The sequence below is a fragment of the Oratosquilla oratoria genome, chromosome 17, assembly GCF_046742065.1.
Source record: "Oratosquilla oratoria isolate Oo_2021 chromosome 17, ASM4674206v1, whole genome shotgun sequence".
Classification (NCBI taxonomy): Eukaryota; Metazoa; Arthropoda; class Malacostraca; order Stomatopoda; family Squillidae; genus Oratosquilla; species Oratosquilla oratoria.
Window position 1 is genome coordinate 59,199,939 of NC_134793.1, and position 21,105 is coordinate 59,221,043.

The 21,105-nt window shown below is 39.3% G+C and overlaps 1 protein-coding gene across 2 annotated transcripts in view; it reads left to right on the forward strand.

The window, feature by feature from the left end:
* The window catches only part of AspRS (aspartyl-tRNA synthetase), a 114,577-nt gene that overhangs the window by 82,562 nt on the left and 10,910 nt on the right, over positions 1-21,105 (forward strand). The window contains exons 9-10 of one of the 2 annotated variants that reach the window (XM_076201019.1): positions 15,117-15,287; positions 18,785-19,080. In XM_076201019.1, coding sequence (XP_076057134.1) covers positions 15,117-15,287; positions 18,785-19,080 — 467 coding nt within the window. The remainder of the gene's footprint in view (positions 1-15,116; positions 15,288-18,784; positions 19,081-21,105) is intronic. The other variant, XM_076201020.1, reaches the window with a different exon arrangement.

Consider the following 21,105-nt stretch of genomic DNA (forward strand, 5'->3'; position numbering starts at 1 on the left):
AGTCATGAGATCACTCCATCTATGTTGGTATAGGCTAATTTTATTTTATTTATTTATTTATTTATTTATTTTTTTTTTTTTTTTTTTTTTTTTTTTTTTTCCCTCTTCTCTCTCATCTTTTTCTGTCTGCTTTGTTTCCTTTTTCATAATATACCATTTTCTCAGCCTCAGGTCCACCACTTTCCAAAAAAGCATTCTTTTCATTCTCGGTTCTTTTTTCAATTTTTTCCCTCGCTTCATTTCTAAGCTCTTTTTTTCATTTCTTTCTTTATCCATACATTTTTGTGATTTTCACTATTTGCTAGTTTTGCTTTTCTTTTTTTTTTTTTTTTTTTTTTTTTTTCCTCCACTTTCTTAGTCACTGCCTGTATTTGATCCTTCATCTTTCTTTAATGCCTCATTCCTATTCATATTTTCATTTTTCAGTCTTATATTTTCTCCCTTTATCCTATTCAGTTCCATTTTCAATTCATCTATTTCCCTATTATTTGCTTCATTGGCTGTTCTTAATATAGCTACTTCCTTATATATACTTTTGCATTCACTTTTCAGTTCAATTATTTCATCTAACAATTTATTTCTCTATTTCTTATAACATTTTTAAACCTGGGTTCTTTATCCATGTCTAGCCATCTATATATATTACTATTTTCTCTATTAAACCCCGAGAAGACACCTCTATCCAACCTTTGGTATGTTTTTGGGGTCTCACTCAGACACGTTCTTTTTTTTTTTTTTTTTTATTACACCAAGTGGGGACTCTATTGTACTTACATCAAGACGTCGCTTTGCAGTTTCCTTATCACTGAATTCTTCATTTGTTTCATCCATTGTTGTCACTGATTGTGTAAATATAATGATTGAACTAAGATACAAAGACAACATTTCGGTCACATTAACTAGGCAGCTGTTGGTTGGTTCCGAAATCATTCCAAAATTGTTTGTCGTCAACTCGCTAAATGGCGGTTCTGAGCATATTTTGGGATGTCCTTCTTCGATTGCTGCTTGATATAGTGTAGTTACCTAGTTGTATTTTGCTTTTAAACTCATGAATGGTTTTTGTGCACACTATTTCCTTGTCCAGTTTGTTCCAAGTGTCTACTGCTCTATATGGAATTTTTTTTTCTTCAGATCTCTTCTGTAGCTATGGTTTTTTATTTTCTTTCCATGTCCTCTTGTGCTTATCTTGTCCCAGTTTAACAAGTCCTCTCTATCAAGTATTTCTGTGCCTTTCATGATTCCATCGTAGATGGTCAGTAGGTCACCTCTCTTCTTTGCTCCAGAGTCAGTAAATCTAGTTTAGCCAGTCTCTCCTCATATGACAAGTTTGCGAGTGCAGGTGCCATTTTTGTTGCTGTTCTCTGGATTCTTTCTATTTTCTTCATATTCTTTTTGGTACTGGGTGACGACAATGGCGCCACATATTCTAGTCTAGGCCTTATCAGTGTGACCAATATTTTTTTAACAATTTCTTCGTCCAAATATGTAAATGCCACTTTTATTGATCTTAGCAAGTTGTAGGATTCTCCAACAATTTTGTTTATTTGTTTGTCATAGGACAAGTCATTTGAGATAATTACACCCAAATCTTTTTCGGATCTCTCCTTCTTTATCTCCTTGGTTCCAATTTTATATTGTCCTAATATTCTGTTTTTGCTTTTTCCAAACTCCATTATACTACACTTCTTGATATTGAAGTCCACCTCCCATTTCTGACTCCATTTCCATACTTCATTCAGGTCTTCCTGCAGTTATTCGCAATCCTCTTCAGTTTTTACTTTCATTAACAGTTTGGCATCATCAGCAAAGAAGCTTGTGTAACATTTCACATCATCATCCATGTCATTCACAGTGTATTTTTACTTAGTTGTATTATACGGGAAGGGAGCTATGCTCATGGTGACCCATCTTTGTATCTTTCAGCATCAAGTTTTTTCTTAAAATCTTGTATAGTGTTTGCACACACTGTTTCGTTGTCTAATTTATTCCATATATCTATCACTCTGTGTCGGAAGCTGTTCCTTTTTTAATTTCTTCTGTAACCTCTTTTCATATCATCTTGTTTTACCATTGTTCCATATTAACCACTTCCATATGGTGACGCCTACGTAGGCGGCATGAGGAGCAAGTGGGTACTCGATGATGCCGACGTTGGCATCTTGATTATATTTATTGTAGTCGTACCTACGTAATTTCCATTCTCTCTAAACTGGCTTCATCAATTTTCTATGGTTATCAAAATACACGGGTGAAAGAGAACGAACGATTGAGCACTGACTTTATTTTTTATAATGCGATTATTATGACTCAACATCGCACGTCGGGCAGCTAATGTTGCCAGATGTGCGATGTGCCCTGGAGTGAAGAGGTTAACAAGTCATCCCCATCTAAAACTTCCATTCCTTTCATTATTCTGTAGATACTCAGCAGGTCACCTCTTTCTCTTTTCTGTTCCAAAGTTGTTAGTTCTAATTTGGACAGTCTTTGCTCATATGTTAGTTCAGAAAGAGTTGGTGCTAGTTTGGTTGTTGCTCTTTGTAACCTTTCTAGTTTTTTAATGTTCTTTTTGGTACTGGGTGTCCAGAGTGCTGCTGCGTACTCGAGTTTTGGTCTTATTAGTGTAGTCAGGATTTTCTTTATCATTTCTTCATCCAAATAGGCAAACGCCACTTTGATTGATCTCAATAAGTTGTAGGTTTCTCCGAATATTTTGCTAATATGCTTATCTGGTGTCATGTCCTTACCAATCATCACTCCAAGATCTTTCCCTGCATTTACTTTTTTTACCTTTTCTTCACCAATTTTGTAATCTATTGATATTCTCTTTTTACTCTTTCCAAACTCCATTATACTACATTTCTTTATATTAAATTTTACTTCCCACTTTTGGGTCCAATTCCAGATCTTGTCCAAATCTTGTTACAATGAGTTGCAGTCTTCCTCCGTTTTTACCTTCTTTAGAATCTTTGCATCATCTGCAAAGAAATTCATTTAACACTACACCTTCATCCATGTCGTTGTTGTTGTCGTTCCCTAGACTGTCTGTCTGAGCAGTCCCGTCTCCCCAAGGAATGCTACAGCCGAAACTGGGTTTTCCCACAAATCCTTTATAGAGTGTATGTTGTGTTGTTTGCGTGCATGATTGTGTATAATGCAGTCTTCCATTATGTGTTGTATGGTTAATGTATATGGCAAACATGATTGGGTCCAGTACTGATCCCTGCGGGACACCGCTTTTCACTTCCTCCCAGTTTGAGGGGAGAGTGCTGGAGGAGTGCCTGTATAGTTCCGCTTTACAAGGGAAAAGGGGACAAGTGTGAGTGTAGTAGTTTCAGAGGGATGAGCTTGTTAAGTGTAGTTGGGAAGGCTTATGGGAGGATCTAGATTGAGAGGATTAGGAGAGGAACAGTGTGGATTTAGGATGGGTAGAGGTTGTGTAGATCAGATTTTTGTGGTAAGACAGATATATGAGAAAGCTATAGGAAAGGAGAAGGATGTTTTTTGAGCTTTTATGGATCTGGAAAAAGCTTATGACAGGGTAAACAAGAAGGCACTGTGGGAGGTTTTTGCAGATATACGGTATAAGAGGAAAGCTTCTAGGAGCTGTCAAGAGTTTTTATGAGAGTAGTAGAGCATGTGTCAGGATTAGAAATGTAGAGAGTGAGTGTTTCGAGGTAAAGGTGGGACTTCGTCAGGGATGCGTTATGTCGCCCTGGCTGTTCAGCTTGTACATGGATGGGGTGGTATGTCAGGGATTGGAGATGGTTAAAGAAAATGGAGAAAAGTGGGAGGTGAGCCAGCTGTTGTTTGCGGATGACACTGCGCTTGTGGCAGGATCGGAGGAGGGATTGAAGAAGTTGATGACAGAGTTTGGGAGAGTGTGTGAAAGAAGAAAACTGAAGATAAATGTGGGTAAAAGTAAGGTGATGAAATGTACAAGGGGTGAAAGTGACAGCAGACTGGAAGTGAGCATTAAGGGAGAGCGACTGGAGGAAGTGGATAGTTTTAGATACTTGGGTGCAAATGTGGCAGGAAAAGGTAGAGTGGAGGTGGAGGTAGAATGTAGATTGAGAGAAGCCTTGGTGGATTAAAAAGTGTAATGAGGAATAGACATTTGGGAATGGATGCTAAGAGGAGACTGTATGAAGGAGTGATTGTGCCAACAGCACTGCATGGGGCAGAAACATGGAACATAAGAGAGGAAGAGAGAAGGAGTTTGAATGTGTTTGAGATGAGTTGTCTGAGAAGTATGATGGGGGTTACTAGGCTAGATAGAGTGAGAAATGGGGAGGTGAGGAGGAGAACAGGGGTGGAAAGGGAGCTGGGAGATAGGGTTGATGAAAGAGTATTAGGATGGTTTGGACACATGGAAAGAATGAGTGAAGAAAGACTAGTAAAAGAGGTTATGGAAGGCAGATGTGGAGGAAGTGAACATGAGGGGACGTCCTAGGGTGAGATGGATGGGGTGAAGGGGGCTTTGGGGAAGAGGGGAATGTCTGTTGAGGAAGGACGGGAGAGGACAGAAGACAGTGGTGAATGGAGAATGGTTGTATATGGATGATGTAATGCATGAGGTGGAATGGACGGGGGGATGGGGTGAGGTAGTATGTGTGAGCAAAATTTGACGCAGCCCGAAGGGATTTCTCCCTGTCTTCTTTTATGTATGGGGGAACGGAGAGGGGGGGTCACCGATTTAATGAAGCAGCCTTCCTGTGAATGTGCTGTGCCTTGTTACACTGCCTCTGACCCAGGGCATTGGACAAGGTGCAGGGATGACCCATCATCCAGGAGGTGCTAAGATAAGAGGGAGGGTGGAGGGGAGTGGAGTGTAATTAGGGATGGAATGGGTGGGAATGATTTTATGCCTTTTCCTTTTTAGCTGCCTCCCTTGTAAGGGGGAAAAAGCCTTGGTATATGTATGTATTTTCCTCCCAATCAGGAAGTTTTTCATCCATTCCAATAATTTTTCTCTTATGCCACCTTTATAAGTTTTTTATGTGGTACCTTGTCGAATGCCAACAGCACTGTATGTGGCAGAAACATAAGACATAATACAAGAGAGGAGTTTGAATGTATTTGAGATGAGATACCTGAAGTATGATAAGAGTTACTAGGCTGGATAAAATGAGAAATGAGAAGAGGAAGAGAGTGGAGGTGGAAAGGGAATTGGGAGATAGGGTTGATGAAAGAGTACTGGAATGGTTTGGACATTGGAAAGAATGAATGAAAAAAGATTAGTAGAAGAGGTGTGGAAGGAGTGAACATGAGGGGTGACCGAGGATGAGATGGTTGGATGGGATAAAAGGGACATTGGGAAGAAGGGAATGTGTTGAGTAAGGGAGAAGATGGAAGATAAGGATGAGTGGAGAATGGTTGTGTATGGATGCCGCTGTGATGCATGGAAGGGAGTGGGTGGGGGAGTGAAGGTGTATGTGTGAATGATATTTTGACACAGCCTGAAGGGACCCAGTCTTCTCTTTTCCTGCATGAGGGGATGGAGGGTGGGGGGGTTGCCAATTAAATGAAGCAGCCTTGCTATAGATGTGCTGTGTCTTACTACATTGCTTCTGACCCAGGGTAGTGGGCAAGATGCAGGGTTGACCCATCATCCAGGAGGAGCCAAGATAAGAGGGATAGGTGGGTGAATGGGAGTGGAGTATGTGAGGATGAAATGGGTCGAAGTGGATTTTTTTCCTTTCATCCAAGTGATGAAAAGCCACCACCTTTATTGATCTTAACAAATTGTAGGTTTTACTATTTTGTCTGGGAACATGTATTTGGTGATCCTTTTCAGAACAAACATTCTTTGCTTCCTTTGTACTGATTTTATATTGTCCTGCTATAAAAAAGAAACTATAAAAAGAATTTGAGGTGTGTGAAAGAAGGAAGCTGGAAATAAATGTGGGCTAAAGTAAGGTGATGAGATGTACAAGGGGAGAGAGTGACAGCAGGCTGGAAGTGAGCAATAAGGGTGAAAGACTGGAGGAAGTGGATAGTTTTAGATACTTGGGTGCGAATGTGGCAGAAAAGGGAGGAGTTGGGGTGGAGGTAGAATGTAGATTGAGAGAAGCAAGTAAATGCCTTGGTGGATTAAAAAGTGTAATGAGAAATAGACATTTGGGAATGGATGCTAAGAGGAGGTTATATGAAGGAGTGATTGTGCCAACAGCATTGTACGGGGCAGAAACATGGAACATAAGAGAGGAAGAGAGAAGGAGTTTGAATGTGTTTGAGATAAAATGTCTGAGAAGTATGATAGGGGTTACTAGGCTAGAGTGAGAAATGAGGTGATGAGGAGAACGGGTGGAAAGGGAGCTGGGAGATAGGGTTGATGAAAGAGTATTAGGATGGTTTGGACCCATGGAAAGAATGAGGGAAGAAAGATCAGTATAAGAAGTGTAGAGGCCAGAGGTGGAAGGAGTGAATATGAGGGTGTGTCCTAGGATGAGATGGATGGGGTGAAAGGGGCATTACAATAGAGAGGAATGTCTGTTGAGGAAAGATGGTAGAGGACAGAAGACAGGGGTGAATGGAGAATGGTTGTGTATGGATGATGCAGTGATCCATGAGGGAGAGTGGGTGGGAGATGGGGGGGTGAGGAAGTATGTATGAGAAAAAAATTGATGCAGCCTGAAGGGATTTCTCCCTGTCTTCTCCTTTTCTGCATGAGGGGACAGAGAGGGCGGTTGCCAAATTAATGAAGAAGCCTTGCTGTGGATGGGCTGTGTCTTGCGACACTCTTCTGACCCAGGGCAGTGGACAGGATGCAGGGATGACCCGTCATCCAGGAGGTGCCAAGATAAAAGGGAGGGTGGAGGGGAGTGGAATATATAGGAAATGGAATGGCTGGGAATGATTTCTGTGACTTTTTCTTTTTGGCTACCCCCCTGTGTAAGGGGAAAAAGCCTTAGGTATATGTATGTATGTATGTATGTATAAAAAAAAATCAAATTGCATTATACTACATTTCTTAATTATTTGGATGATGGAGAACATAAACACAGAGGAAGGCTCGGAACCCTAAACACCCTAACGTTTCGTTCGCGTAGAACTTCTTCAGAGAGTGTGTGTAGAACTGCAATTGAAGTTTATGTACTAAATCTAATTATCTTTTCGGACACTTGGGAAAGGTCGTTTTTCTGGCGTGTTTTAGAATTAAAATACTAGTTTCTTTAGCTAAATTGATAAACCCTCCTCGATGATTCGATGAATTATTAGTTGAAATATATGCTGATTCAACAATTCTAGTGAATTTATCAAAACCTTTATGTAGCACTTCAGCTTCTCTCCAGTTTGGTAAATGATCGAATTTTTCCGCATGAACTACTAAAGAATTAGATGTCCTATGTGCTTTTATGTCGTTTTTATGTTCATAAATTCTTTTTTCTAATCCTCTTGACAATTCGCCAAAATAAGCCATTGAGCAACTATTGCACGGGATTTTGTATACGACGCTGTTTTCGGAATTGGTTCTCTTTTCAGAAGTCTTTATTAAATCACCTATCCTCTTGTTAGTTATTTTAGCTATGTTTATACCTGATTTTGTTAAATATTTGTCTATTATTGGTGACATTTCTGAGCCAGGTACTGATATAAAATTTGTATTATTTTTATCATTTCTCTCTTTCTTTCCACGATTGTAAATATTTATTGCTTTTCTTTTTGTTCTTTTCAACATTCCCTCTGGATATCCAAGTTTGTCAAAGGTTTTCATAATGTAATCAAATTCGCCTTCTAGGTATTCATTACTACAGATTCGTAGTGCCCTGAGAAAAAATCCTATTACTATACCACTCTTTGTCCTATCATCATGTGCGTAGAAGTAATGTACTAAATCCTCTGTTTGTTTCCTTTCTGTATACTGAGAAATTTAGTTTTTCCCACTCGTATTAACGTATCTAGGAAGGGCAATTGTCCGTTTTGTTCCTCTTCTACGGTGAACTGAATATCGCTGTTGACCGCGTTAAGCATTCTCACTTTGGTGTTTTCGGGGATGATTGTGAGGACATCGTCTACATATCTAAACCAGTGTGATCCCCTACCATTGATTCTGATAAAGTTTTCTTTTTCTAATAACTCCATATATAGACAGGCCATCACTGCACTTAAAGGACTACCCATAGCGAGACCTCTATGTTGTTCATATTCGTCACCATTAAAAGTAAACGCACCGAAATTTACGCATAAATCTATCAATTCTATATAATCTTGTTTTCTTATGGGTAGGTCAGTATCGTTCATATCTTTTATTACTCTCTTTACTGCTTCTAACGCACCGTTAGTGGAAATATTTGTGTATAACTCCTTGACATCATAGCTTATTAACTTTTTCCCCGTGAAATCTAAATCTTTTAGTCTTGTCAAAAGATCGTTAGAATTTTTCAAATGTGTATTGCTGATCGATCCCATTGCCTGTGATAGCGGTTTGGCTAGACATTTCGCTAGTCTGTGGGGTGCACTGCCAACCCCTGAAGTTATGGGTCGCATTGGAACGTTGGGTTTGTGAATTTTTGGAATACCGCGCATTCTGGGAGGATTGGGGTATTCCTCCAGAAGTCCCATTAATTTCTTTCCTTTTCCAGTTTTATTAAGAATTTTTCTGGCATGTTTTTTGAATTTATCTGCTTCATTCGTTACGAAACCTATATGTTTTTTGCGATAAGTATTGTCGGCATCTAAGAGCTCTAACATTTTACTGATATAGTCCTCTTTTGATAAGATCACGATACCACCTCCTTTATCTGCATTGGTGATTACTATGTCTTTGTCTAAGCCTAGATTTATTAAAGCTTTCTTGAATCTTCTGGGGATGACGCATTCGTTTTTAATGGCTAACGCTTGGTAACATGTAACAATCCCCTGTTTGAATCCTTTTTCAATATTGCTGTCACTCCATCTATAGTTTCTCTTAATAAAATCTGTGAATCCCCTTGTGTTAATACCACTGTCGAATTTAAGTCCTAGCGATAGAGCTTGAATTTCAGTATTCGATAATCTCCTATCTGAAAGATTTGTTATTATTTCACACCTTCCAATTTTATTCCAATCACTGTTGTCACATAGACTTTAATTTTCGCTCTAGTCTTTCATTTTGTGATGTCTTTTCTTTTTCTAATTTATAAGTTAGGTGTGATGGTAATTGCTCTCCAAATCTACAAGTACATTTATGAGTCGGTGGGCATATGTCTTGTGGGGCAAATGTCCGGTGACCAAATATCCGGTATCGGTGTTCCATTCTTATGGACCTGTTTCCGTGTTGGTAGTTTCACTTTATCACGTAATGTTTCTATTTTGTTGTCCAAATCTTTACAAGCTTCTAAATATACTTTAGCACACTTACCAAATGGGTTGTTCTCACTAACAAGTTGTTTCGGAGCCGAGTGGTATAGTAATAGGATTTTTTCTCAGGGCACTACGAATCTGTAGTAATGAATACCTAGAAGGCGAATTTGATTACATTATGAAAACCTTTGACAAACTTGGATATCCAGAGGGAATGTTGAAAAGAACAAAAAGAAAAGCAATAAATATTTACAATCGCGGAAAGAGAGAAATGATAAAAATAATACAAATTTTATATCAGTACCTGGCTCAGAAATGTCACCAATAATAGACAAATATTTAACAAAATCAGGTATAAACATAGCTAAAATAACTAACAAGAGGATAGGTGATTTAATAAAGACTTCTGAAAAGAGAACCAATTCCGAAAACAGCGTCGTATACAAAATCCCGTGCAATAGTTGCTCAATGGCTTATTTTGGCGAATTGTCAAGAGGATTAGAAAAAAGGATTTATGAACATAAAAACGACATAAAAGCACATAGGACATCTAATTCTTTAGTAGTTCATGCGGAAAAATTCGATCATTTACCAAACTGGAGAGAAGCTGAAGTGCTACATAAAGGTTTTGATAAATTCACTAGAAGAATTGTTGAATCAGCATATATTTCAACTAATAATTCATCGAATCATCGAGGAGGGTTTATCAATTTAGCTAAAGAAACTAGTATTTCAATTCTAAAACACGCCAGAAAAACGACCTTTCCCAAGTGTCCGAAAAGATAATTAGATTTAGTACATAAACTTCAATTGCAGTTCTACATACACTCTCTGAAGAAGTTCTACGCGAACGAAACGATAGAGTGTTTAGGGTTCCGAGCCTTCCCCTGTGTTTATGTTCTCCATCATCCAAATAATTTGTCTAAAGTACTTATCACATTTCTTAATGTTGAAGTCCACTTCCCACATACTCCATTCCCAGACCTTGTTCACATCTCTCTGTAACAATTTGCAATCTTTTTCCATACTTTAGTGGTTTTGCACCATCTGCAAAGAAGTTTGTGTAACATTCTACACCTTCATCCATGTCATTTACATATATAGCAAACATTATTGGAGCCAGTACTGATCCCTGTGGGACACATTAATCATTTCTTCCCAAGTAGAATTTTTCTCTTAAGCACCACTCAATTTATTTCCATGCAAGAAATCCTCCATCCATTTCAATAGTTTTTCTTGTATACCTCCTCTTGTTTCAAGATTTTATCCTGTCTTAAATCAGAATTGTCTCAGATTTAATATATTGTTCTCTAGATGTTTTGTCCATCTATTTTTGATAACTTTCTCACAAATTTTATCTATTGTACTTATAAGGGAAACTGACTGGTCTATAGTTTGTTGGGTCTTCCTCATTTCCTCCTCTGTATATTGGTACAATATTGTCATTTTTCCAGTCTTTTGGTACCTTTCCTTCTTTGAGAGGAGGTGCCTGAGAAGCATGATAGGGGTTACTAGGCTGGATAGAGTAAGAAACGAGGTGAGAAGTTGGGCAATAGGGTTGATGAAAGGGTATTGGGATGGTTTGGACACATGGAAAGAGTGAGTGAAGAAAGATTAGTAAAAGGTGAGGAAGGAGTGAACATGATGGGGGCAACCAAGGATGAGATGGACGGATGAGGTGAAAGGGGTATTGGGAAAGAGGGGAATGTCTATTTAGGAAGGAAGACAGAAGATAGGAGTGAATGGAGAATAGTTGTGTATGGATAATGCTGTGATGCATGTAAGGAAGTGGTTGGGGGGTGAGGGAGTATGTGTAGAAAATAAAGTGACACAGCCAGAAGGGATTTCTCCCCATCTTCTCTTTTTCTGCATGATGGGACAGATAAGGAAGGTCACCAATTAAATGAAGCAGCCTTGCTGTAGATGTGCTGTGTCTTGCAACACTGCTTCTGACCCAGGGCAGTGGGTGAGATGCATGGATGACCTGTGATCCAGGAGGTGTCAAGATAAGAGGAAGGGAATGGAATGTAGGGATGGAATGGGTGGTAGTGGATTTTATGCCTTTGTGTTTTGACTCAATCTACATTCTACCTCCACCTTCACTCCACCCTTTCCTGCCACATTTGCACCCAAATATCTAAAACTATCCACTTCCTCCAGTTGCTCTCCCTTAATGCTCACTTCCAGATTACTGCCACTTTCACCCCATGTACATCTCATCACCTTACTTTTACCCACATTTATCTTCAGCTTTCTTCTATCATACACTCTCCCAAACTCTGTCACCAGCTTCCTCAATCCCTCCTCCGATCCTGCCACAAGCACAGTGTTGTCCGCAAACAACAGCTGGCTCACCTCCCACTTTTCTCCATTTTCTCCATTTTGCCTTGGTGGTTTAAAAAGTGTAATGAGGAATAGGAATCTGGGAATGGATGCTAAGAGGAGACTGTATGAAGGAGTGATTGTGCCAACAGCACTGTATGGAGCAGAAACATGGAACATGAGAGAGGAAGAGAGAAGGAACTTGAATGTGTTTGAGATGAAATGTCTGAGAAGTATGATGGGGGTTACTAGGCTAGATAGAGTGAGAAATGAGGAAGTGAGGAGGAGAACAGGGGTGGAAAGGGAGCTGGGAGATAGGGTGGATGAAAGAGTATTAGGATGGTTTGGACACATGGAAAGAATGAGTGAAGAAAGACTAGGAAAGGAGGTATGGAAGGCAGATGTGGAGGGAGTGAACATGAGGGGACGTCCTAGGATGAGATGGATGGATGGGGTGAAGGGGGCTTTGGGGTAGAGGGGAATGTCGGTTGAGGAAGGACGGAAGAGGACAGAAGACAGGGGTGAATGGAGAATGGTTGTAAATGGAAAATGTTGTGATGCATGAGGTGGATTGGACGGGGGAATGGGGGTGAGGTAGTGTGTGTGAGCAAAAATTTTTGACGCAGCCCAAAGGGATTTCTCCCCATCCTCTCCTTTATATGGGGGGACGGAGAGGGGGGGGTCGCCGATTTAATGAAGCGGCCTTGCTGTGGATGTGCTGTGTCCTGCGACACTGCTTCTGACCCAGGGCAGTGGACAGGGTGTAGGGATGACCTGTCATCTAGGAGGTGCTAAGATGGGAGGGAGGGTGGAGGGGTGTGGAGTGTTTTCGGGGATGAAATGGGTGGGAATGTTTTTGTGCCTTGCCCTTTTTGGCTACCCCCCTGGTAAGGGGGAAAAACCCTTGGTATATGTATGTGTTTTGACTACCTCCCTTGTAAGTGGGAAAAGGCTTTTGGTATATGTATGTATGATTTTTTTTTTTTTTTTTTTTTTTTTTTTTTTTTTTTTTATTTTTTTTTTTTTTTTTTTCTTTGTTTTTTTTCTCTCCATGTAGTTATAAAAATCTTATATTTGGGTTCCTTGTCTTTTTCTGATTCTAAATATATATAAATTTTATATAACTTTTATCACCCTAGTTATTGGTCACCAAATGTTAGTAACCTCTTGTATGACCTCAAAATATCTGAACCCATATCTCCTGAACAGTTGTTCGGATTAACCTTTAAATTTCAGACATCTGTTCAGGCCCTAAAACTACTTACAACCAAATTTCAACACAATCTGAGAGATGGGGGTGTTAATTTGGATTTTTTGTTGATCTCACAGAGAATGCCACTTTGGCTACCTCCCGTGTAAGGGGGTGAAAAAATATTGATTTATATATGTATGTATTGAAGGAGTTGAAAAGAATAAATGTTTTGGAAGGAATCATAGAGTAATGGGAGTGACTTGGGCTGAAAGGAAAATGTAAAAGTTGCAGATTGACAGATGTTAATGGAAGAGAAGTCAGTAAAGGGAAGATGGGTTGAATATTTCAGGTAGTTGTTTAATGTGGAGGAGGTTAGAGAAGGATTGCTCATGGCATTGGGAGGAGCTAGGAAGATGGCTGATGAGAGAAAAATAATTATATAGAAAAAAAGGAAGCACAAAGAGCATTGAAAATGCTGAGAGAAAGGCACCTGGGTTGGATGGGTGTCATGCAGGGTGTCTGAGAAAGGGAGGAACAATTACAGTAGATTTGCTGGTGAGACTATTTAATGTGTGCCTAAGGACAGGAGTTAGTGAATAATTTTGCTTTACAAAGGAAAAAGGACAAATGTAAATGTAGTAATTTTAGAGGTATCAATATTTTGAGTGTGGTTGGAAAGGCATATGGGAGGGTGTTAATTGAGAGGATTAGGAAGGGAAGCGAATAATTTGCTAGGAACAGTTTGGATTTAGGCAAGGTAGAGTGTACGTGGATAAAATTTTTGCAGTAATGCAGATTTGCGAGAAGTTTTTGCCAAAAGGTAATGATGGTTTTTGGGCCTATATGGAATTGGAGAAGGCTTATGACAGTGTAGACAGGAAGGCATTGTGGGAGGTGTTGCAGATATATGGGATAGCAGGAAAGCTGTAAAGGGTAGTCAAAAGCTTTTAAATTAGTAATAGAGCTTGTGTTAGGATTGGGAATGGTGAGAATTGAGTGGTTTCAAGTTAAGGTAGGGTTTTGTTGCTATGGCTGTTCAACATCTACATGGATGGGTGGTACATGAGTTAGATGCAAGGGTGATGGCCAGAGGATTGGAGATGGTTAGAGAAAGTGGAGGGAAGTGGGAAATGAGCCAGTTGTTTTTTTGCTGAAACACTGCTTGTGACTCGGCCAGAAGAGGGTCTTCCAGTTGGTTACAGAATTTAGAAAGGTATGTGATGGGAGGAAGTTGAAAGGATGTGGGAAAAGCAAGATGATGAGATGTACAAGAGGTGAGAGTGGCAGTAAACTGGTAGTATTATAGGAGAGAGGGGTTATAGGAAGTGGATAGTTTTAGATATTTGGGATTACATGTAGCAGGGAATGGAGGAATGGGAGTGGAAGTAAAATGTAGAGTTTGGGAATCAAGTAAATGTCTTGGGGCGGGGGGATGAATAGTGTTGAGAAATAGGTATCTGGGATGGATGTGAAGGGGTGATTGTGCCAATGACACTGTATAGGACAGATACTTGGGATTTATGGAAGACAGAAAGGAGAAACTTAAGTGTGTTTGAAACTTTAGGATGAAATGTTCAAGTAGAATGATCGGTGTTATGAGGATGAGTAGATTAAAAAAAATTAGGGGGGAAAGAAAAGGGGCTGGCAGATGGAGTAGATGAGAAAACACTGGATTGTTTTGGACACAGAAAGAATTGATGAGGAAAGACTAGCAGAAAGTGTGGAAGGCAGAGGTGGATGGAGGGAACTTGATGTGGAAGGCCAAGAATGAGATGGATGGGTGGCATGAAGAGGGCTTTGAGTAAAAGGGGAATGTTTGTTGAGCTGGAGAAAGAGAAAGCAAGAGATAAGTACGAGTGGAGAATGGTTGTGAATGGAATACAAGTTGGCACCACCTGAAGAAATTTCTCCTCATCTATATTTTGGTATGAGGGGACAAGGAGTTAGGATCACTGTGTAAATGACCCTTTATCCACAAGTAGCTGAGTGGAAAGGAAAATGGATGGCAGGAGTGGGGTTAGGTGCATGCCATGGCTGGCTACCTATCTTATAAAGGGGAAGAAGCCTATTGTCATGTTGATATAATGCTTACACAATAAGGCAGCCGGCTCCCATCTCAAAAAGAGGTTGGCCAAGTAGAAACACGTACGCATACACAGATCACCCACCCATCCCTCCCATCTCAGGATTTGGTGGGGATGAAGGGTTACTCTGCTCTTCACCACACAAAGCAACTTCTGTAGAGTTTGTATGAATTTTGTATCAAGTAAGGTTGCAATGAGAAAATATTCTAAACAGATGCATTTTATTTTATTCCCAGGTAATTGGTTCATTATTCAATGACATATTTCGGGGTCTGCGTGACCACTATGCAGCTCATATTGCAATTGTCAATAAACAGTATCCTGCAGAACCCTTCAAGTTCCTGGATCCTCCACTTGTACTAGAATACCGTGAAGGGGTGGAGATGCTGAGAGCTGCTGGAGTGGAGGTGAGATTTGTGCTGAAATAGTACTATTAGGTTACTGCTTGTTGTGCATTGAAACTATGTACAACAAAATTTTTAAAGAAATCCAAACTATTATATCCTGCATGCTCTTACATTAAATTAATGTTTCATTTTCATTCCCTTTTGTTGTTGTTCTTCTTCTTCTTTTCCTTCTTCTCTTTCCCTTTCGTTTGTTCTCTTTTTTTCTCTTATTCTATCTTTCTCTTCTCTTCTTATGCTTCTCTCCTTTTCTGTTTCTCACTATATTCCTTACTGTTTCTCTTGCTGAATTTCCCTTACCCTCTGTCTACCTCCTTCCCCCTACCTTATATTTGAGCTTGAATGCTCGCCAAGATATGTAATATATATGCAGTCACTATCCGAGTTACGACGTACGTGAGTTACGACCACCCATACTTACGACCGCATCTAGCGATGCCTATTATGAGTTTACTGTACATGTCTGGCAGCACAGCGCATAAGATAGTTGTGGCAACTGGCATCGTGTACGGCAGTTATGGCAGAGATGGAAAAGTTGCTATACACGTGGTTGGAAGATAATAGGCAAAGAAATGTGAGTGACGTTGCAAGCAGTGCAAAGTAAGGCTACAAGTTAATTTCACATGTTGAAAGAACGTGCAGGTGAAGAATACACTTCACATGAGTTCATAGTGAATGCTGGGTGGTTTCATTGCTTTCGAGAGCGTTACCAGGTTCACCACATGTTGTCGAAAGGTGAGGCTGCTAGCAGTGATGCGCCTGCAGCTAAGGCATTTGTGGAAGAGTTTGATAAATTATCGATGAAGGATATTTACGTACTTATGACCACGTCTAGCTGATGCCTATTATGAGTTTACTAATACGAATACACTATAATAAGTATTTTCTTTAACTTACCATATCATATTAACAACCAAGCAACTGAAAACAATACTGTATACAACTGTAGGAGAGAAGCCAAACACAGAGTATGGGATCCAATGTATTTAACGTTTCGCCCACCAGGGCTTCTTCAGAAATAACAGTGGACAAACATCTGACTCCTTATATAACCCGAGCTTGCGGGGAGAAACAAGCATGAAACTGGTGTTAAAAGAAAAAAAAAGTAGAGACCAAACAACTTCACACCAGGCTTAATGACCCCTTTATGGGTCGATAGCTTTAAAAAAGTCCACTATGTTATTTCGGGAGAAGCCCTGCTGGGCGCAACATTAAATACATTGGATCCCATACTCTGCGTTTGGCTTCTCTCCTACAGTGCTCTTGCAGTCGTTGCTGTACCTATATCTCCCACTTAGAATGGATTGAAATGGATGAGAAAAATAGATCTTAAAAATCACATATATTTAGAGTACATACAACAATTGAAGAATTAAGAAAAAAAATTATTAAAAGGAAACTACAATTTAAAAAACTTAAAAATGGTAAGCAAGGTTATATTTAATACATGTGTGTGTGTGTGTGTATATACAGGTATAGTATATACATACAGTACCTGCAGCCTGAAATACAGTACAGTATTAAAACATTAAAAAAATAGAAAAAAATATTTAAAGATTAAACTAAAAAGCATTGATAAATAAACAGTAAACAGCTTGTATTTAATAGTATTCAATAGAAAAAGTTACTTAAAAACGCAACAGATTGATATCATGTATCCTAGAGTAGAACCCTCGTGTCGGCCATTTTGAATAGGATCCGACTTACGACTGGCTGGTTGGAACCTATCTAGGTCGTAACTCGGATAGTGGCTGTATATATATATATGATATGTATCCCAAAAAGATAATTTTTGCAAGAAAAATCTTTTAGTTCTTCCCTTCCATGAAAATCTTGTAAGACTTCCTCGCACCCTTAAGGAGTTCAATATTAATGTTATTTTCAAAAACAGTACCATCAAAGAACTCCTCATTCAAAATTTCCCTTGCAATAATGTAGGATGTGTCTCTAGTGTTCCTTGTAAACACTGTAGCTCCTGTTACATTGGCCAAACTGGTAAAAGATTATATATTATGATGAATCAACACAGGACGGGCCAAATGTCTAGTGGGGTGTTTGACCATGTTAGGGACACTAATCATAGTATTGACTGGGACAGTGTTAAAAAAATTTGTAATTCTATTTTAGAAAGGAACATCATTGAATCTAGTTTTATAAAGAGCAATTTTGATTACAATATCAATTTGAATTTAGTGTTATTTAAACTAGATAATTTCTTAATAGGATAGTAAAGCAGTACCATGGCTCCCAACTGTGCCAGATATCCTGTGGACGTTCCGGCCACATGGTTATGCTCACTTGTTTTGCTGTTTCATTTACTCAATTTTTTTATTATTATTATTAGTTCCAAACCTTTTATTTCTGTATAAATATTATGTTCTATTTCTCTTCTACTCTGAGGATGTCGTAATATAAATGTATATGTATATACATATATATATGTGTGTATATATTATATGTATATATATATATACCCCATCTGGGGTATTGGCTGCTTGTTACTGTGGCAAAGTAGCATGCAGTCGATACTTTAGGGTCTATATGGGGCGCCCCTATGGACCAGAGCCACACATCATTTTGTCTATGATAGAGGAAAACTCTGTTCATAGAGAAATGATGACACTTTTATACTACTGCTGTCCCCAAACCCTTGTTGCTATACTGTACCATTTCTCTGAGTATTTTCTTTTTTTGTGGTGGGGGAAAAGAATACTGCCACCAAGCAGGCATGAATAATACAAACTTTAAGATGTTTTTCCATGTGGTACATAATGCAAATTTTCAATTATGTGAATTGTCATGCAAGAATAAACTGTATTCTATTATTAATTGCATGCATTGCAAAATAAGAAGTAAAATTTGTTGTCAGGCTGGGACCAACAGGTATCAGCAAAAGGTAGCAATGTGAGAACAACAATAGAGGAAGTTATTTCCCTGCAGCCCATCTTCTAACATTGGCATTTTCTTCACTTTTGTTTGGAAGTGCAGCCCCAAGTGGCTGCCACTCAATCTTTGGGGTTGGCCCAATATCTGTCTTTATCATGTTTGTCTGCATTTTTTCTACCTTTAAACACAAAAGATAATAGACATCCAGTGACTGTTCCCTTCAGGTACTCTCAGCCAATGACAGAAACAGTCCCACACAATTAGACATCAGTCTAAGGTTTCTTTCCAGATAGATCTATGGGAATAACAAGGATTACTGCCTGCTGTTGTGATGCTGTGGGTTTCCAGTTATTGAAACTTGGCCAATGATTGATTTATATGCCAGTTAAATTCTTCTTTAAGACCTAAACTGTTCTGTGATTTTATTTGTATAATATCGATCAGTGCTGATAAATTGACAAAAATCATGAGAATGCAAGAAAATCATAAATCTGAAGCTTGTTAAGGCTAAATTGTTCCCACTTCTCGAAACTAGTTATGTTAGTAATCCTAGACATCTATCTGACAAGCTTTGTTTCTGAGTATCATGTATACAAAAGAAATCTTTTTTATAGATGGAGGATGATGAGGATCTAAGCACACCAAATGAAAAGCTCCTTGGGCGACTAGTGAAGGCCAAATATGACACAGATTTCTATATCATGGACAAGTATCCACTTGCTGTGCGACCTTTCTACACCATGCCAGATGCAGAAAACCCAAAGTGGAGTAACTCGTATGACATGTTTATGCGAGGAGAAGAGATTCTTTCAGGGGCCCAACGAATTCACAATCCAGAATTTCTGACTGAAAGGGCCAAAGCACATGGTATTGCTGTTGACACTATCCAGTCTTACATTGATGCTTTCAGGTAAGTCATTACTGTCTGTTGCAGTTTAGGTAAGAGAAAGATTACTGCCACCAAGTTTTCCCACTTGAGTTGTAAGAGATGACTAAAACGAGACAGAGGATAGGACTAGGCCTAAAGGTTACATTCCTAAAGAAAAAAAATGAATAAATAAACCACTTCACTCCGGGCCAAAATCTCATGGGCAGCATTAGCTGCCAGACGTACGATGTTGCGTCATAATACTCGCATCATAAATAGTCACCGCTTGTATCGATCGTTCTCTCTTTCACCCGTGAATTTTGATAACCATAGAAAATGTGATGAAGCCAGTTTAGAGAGTATGTCAGTTACGCAGGGACAACTACAATAAATATAATCAAGACGCCGATATGGCAGCCTCACGTATCCACTTGCTCCTCATGCCGCCTACGTAGGCGGCACCGTATGGAAGAGGTTAACTCTTCCTACTATACTACTAGTTGCCACTATATAGTCCATTAATGCTCTATCTACCACCCTTCCATCCACCACTTCCCATGTGTACTTGTGCTTGACTTTCTTCCTAAACACTGTATTTGCTATCATCAACTCTCCACTATGATTTTTTACTGGAACTCCACATTTCCCAACCACTCTGTCTATTGGTTTCTTGTAAGAGGCCAGTAGATGGAGGTAGACATTTTAGTAGATAGAGGGGTAGGTGAAACGATATGTAAATTTTATATTCTGTTGTTATGAAACAATGGCCAATTGTAAGATGCAGAGTTGCATATTTTGCTTTCCGCCTAAAGTTTGTAAATATTGGTTAAGGTAGCGATCAAAGGTGCTGATGTGATGAGATGTGAACACAAAGCCTGTTCTGCTTGTGTCAGAAGTGCTTGCATAAACAGTATTGCTTGAGACAGTATAACAGTCTTTCTGATTGGAGAATAGGTTGGAGGAGAAAAATTATTGGTGCATGGAGATAAAGTCGCATCCTAAAAGGGTGGCACTTATTTGTAACGTTCAAAGTTTATGGATGAATTAGATTGTGATGTCAGAACAGACTTAGCTTGGTGGGTGTAAGAGGATCTCAGGCGTACCTAAGAAAATATGTTGTACCAGAATTCGTGAAGAAAAGTTAAATTTATTTAATTCCCCTTCGTTTATTGAGTAATGGAACTTGACTAAAAGTCTACGTAACGGAAGAGGCATGGGGCCTATAGACGAGTGACTTACAATACTACAATGATAAAAAGAAAGTTGAAAGTGAATGAAGAATTACAGTTACAGAATGGAACAGTGTTGGTATAAGTGGAGATAACAATTCATTTCCTACCCTAGCATTAAGGTCTCCCAATACCACCACATTGACATTTCTCCCTAATGCCTCTATACATTTGTTTAAATTCATCTAAAAAGCCTCCCTTTCCTCTACACTCTTCTCACTACCAGGTCCATGTGCACTTGCAAAAACCCACATCTCCCTTCCCAGCTTCACCCTTATCCACATAAACCTTGAAGAAACTTCCTTCCACTCCACTACACTCTTACCTATCTCTTCATTAGTATAGCCACCCTATCTCTCCCATGTCCTCTCTTCACTCCTGACAACCTCCTAATTACACTCCTAAACTCACACTCTCCCCTCCTTTTCAACTTAGTTCCACTCAATGCCAACACATCCATCTTTCTTCTCATAAACATACTGCCTATCACTTCCCTTTTACTCTCATCTGTACCACATCCAAGCACATTAAAAGACCGAAACCTTAGGGTACTGGTTGGAAAACTCCTAGAGCCTCCTATGCCTTTAATTTTTTTTAGGAATATCCCCTTTGGGGCAACAGATAGCAGGATTCCTAGTCCTATCCCTGTCCCATTTTTTGTCGCCTCATATGACTCAAGTAGGAAGACTTGGTGACAGCATTCTTTTCCCCCACACAGGGTTAGGTGAAAAAGGGAAATGAATATTCAGAGAAATGGTACAGGACAAAAAAAGGGGTGGGGGGGACAGTATAATGGAGGGACAGTTGCAGTATAATGAAAGTATCATCATTTCTCAAT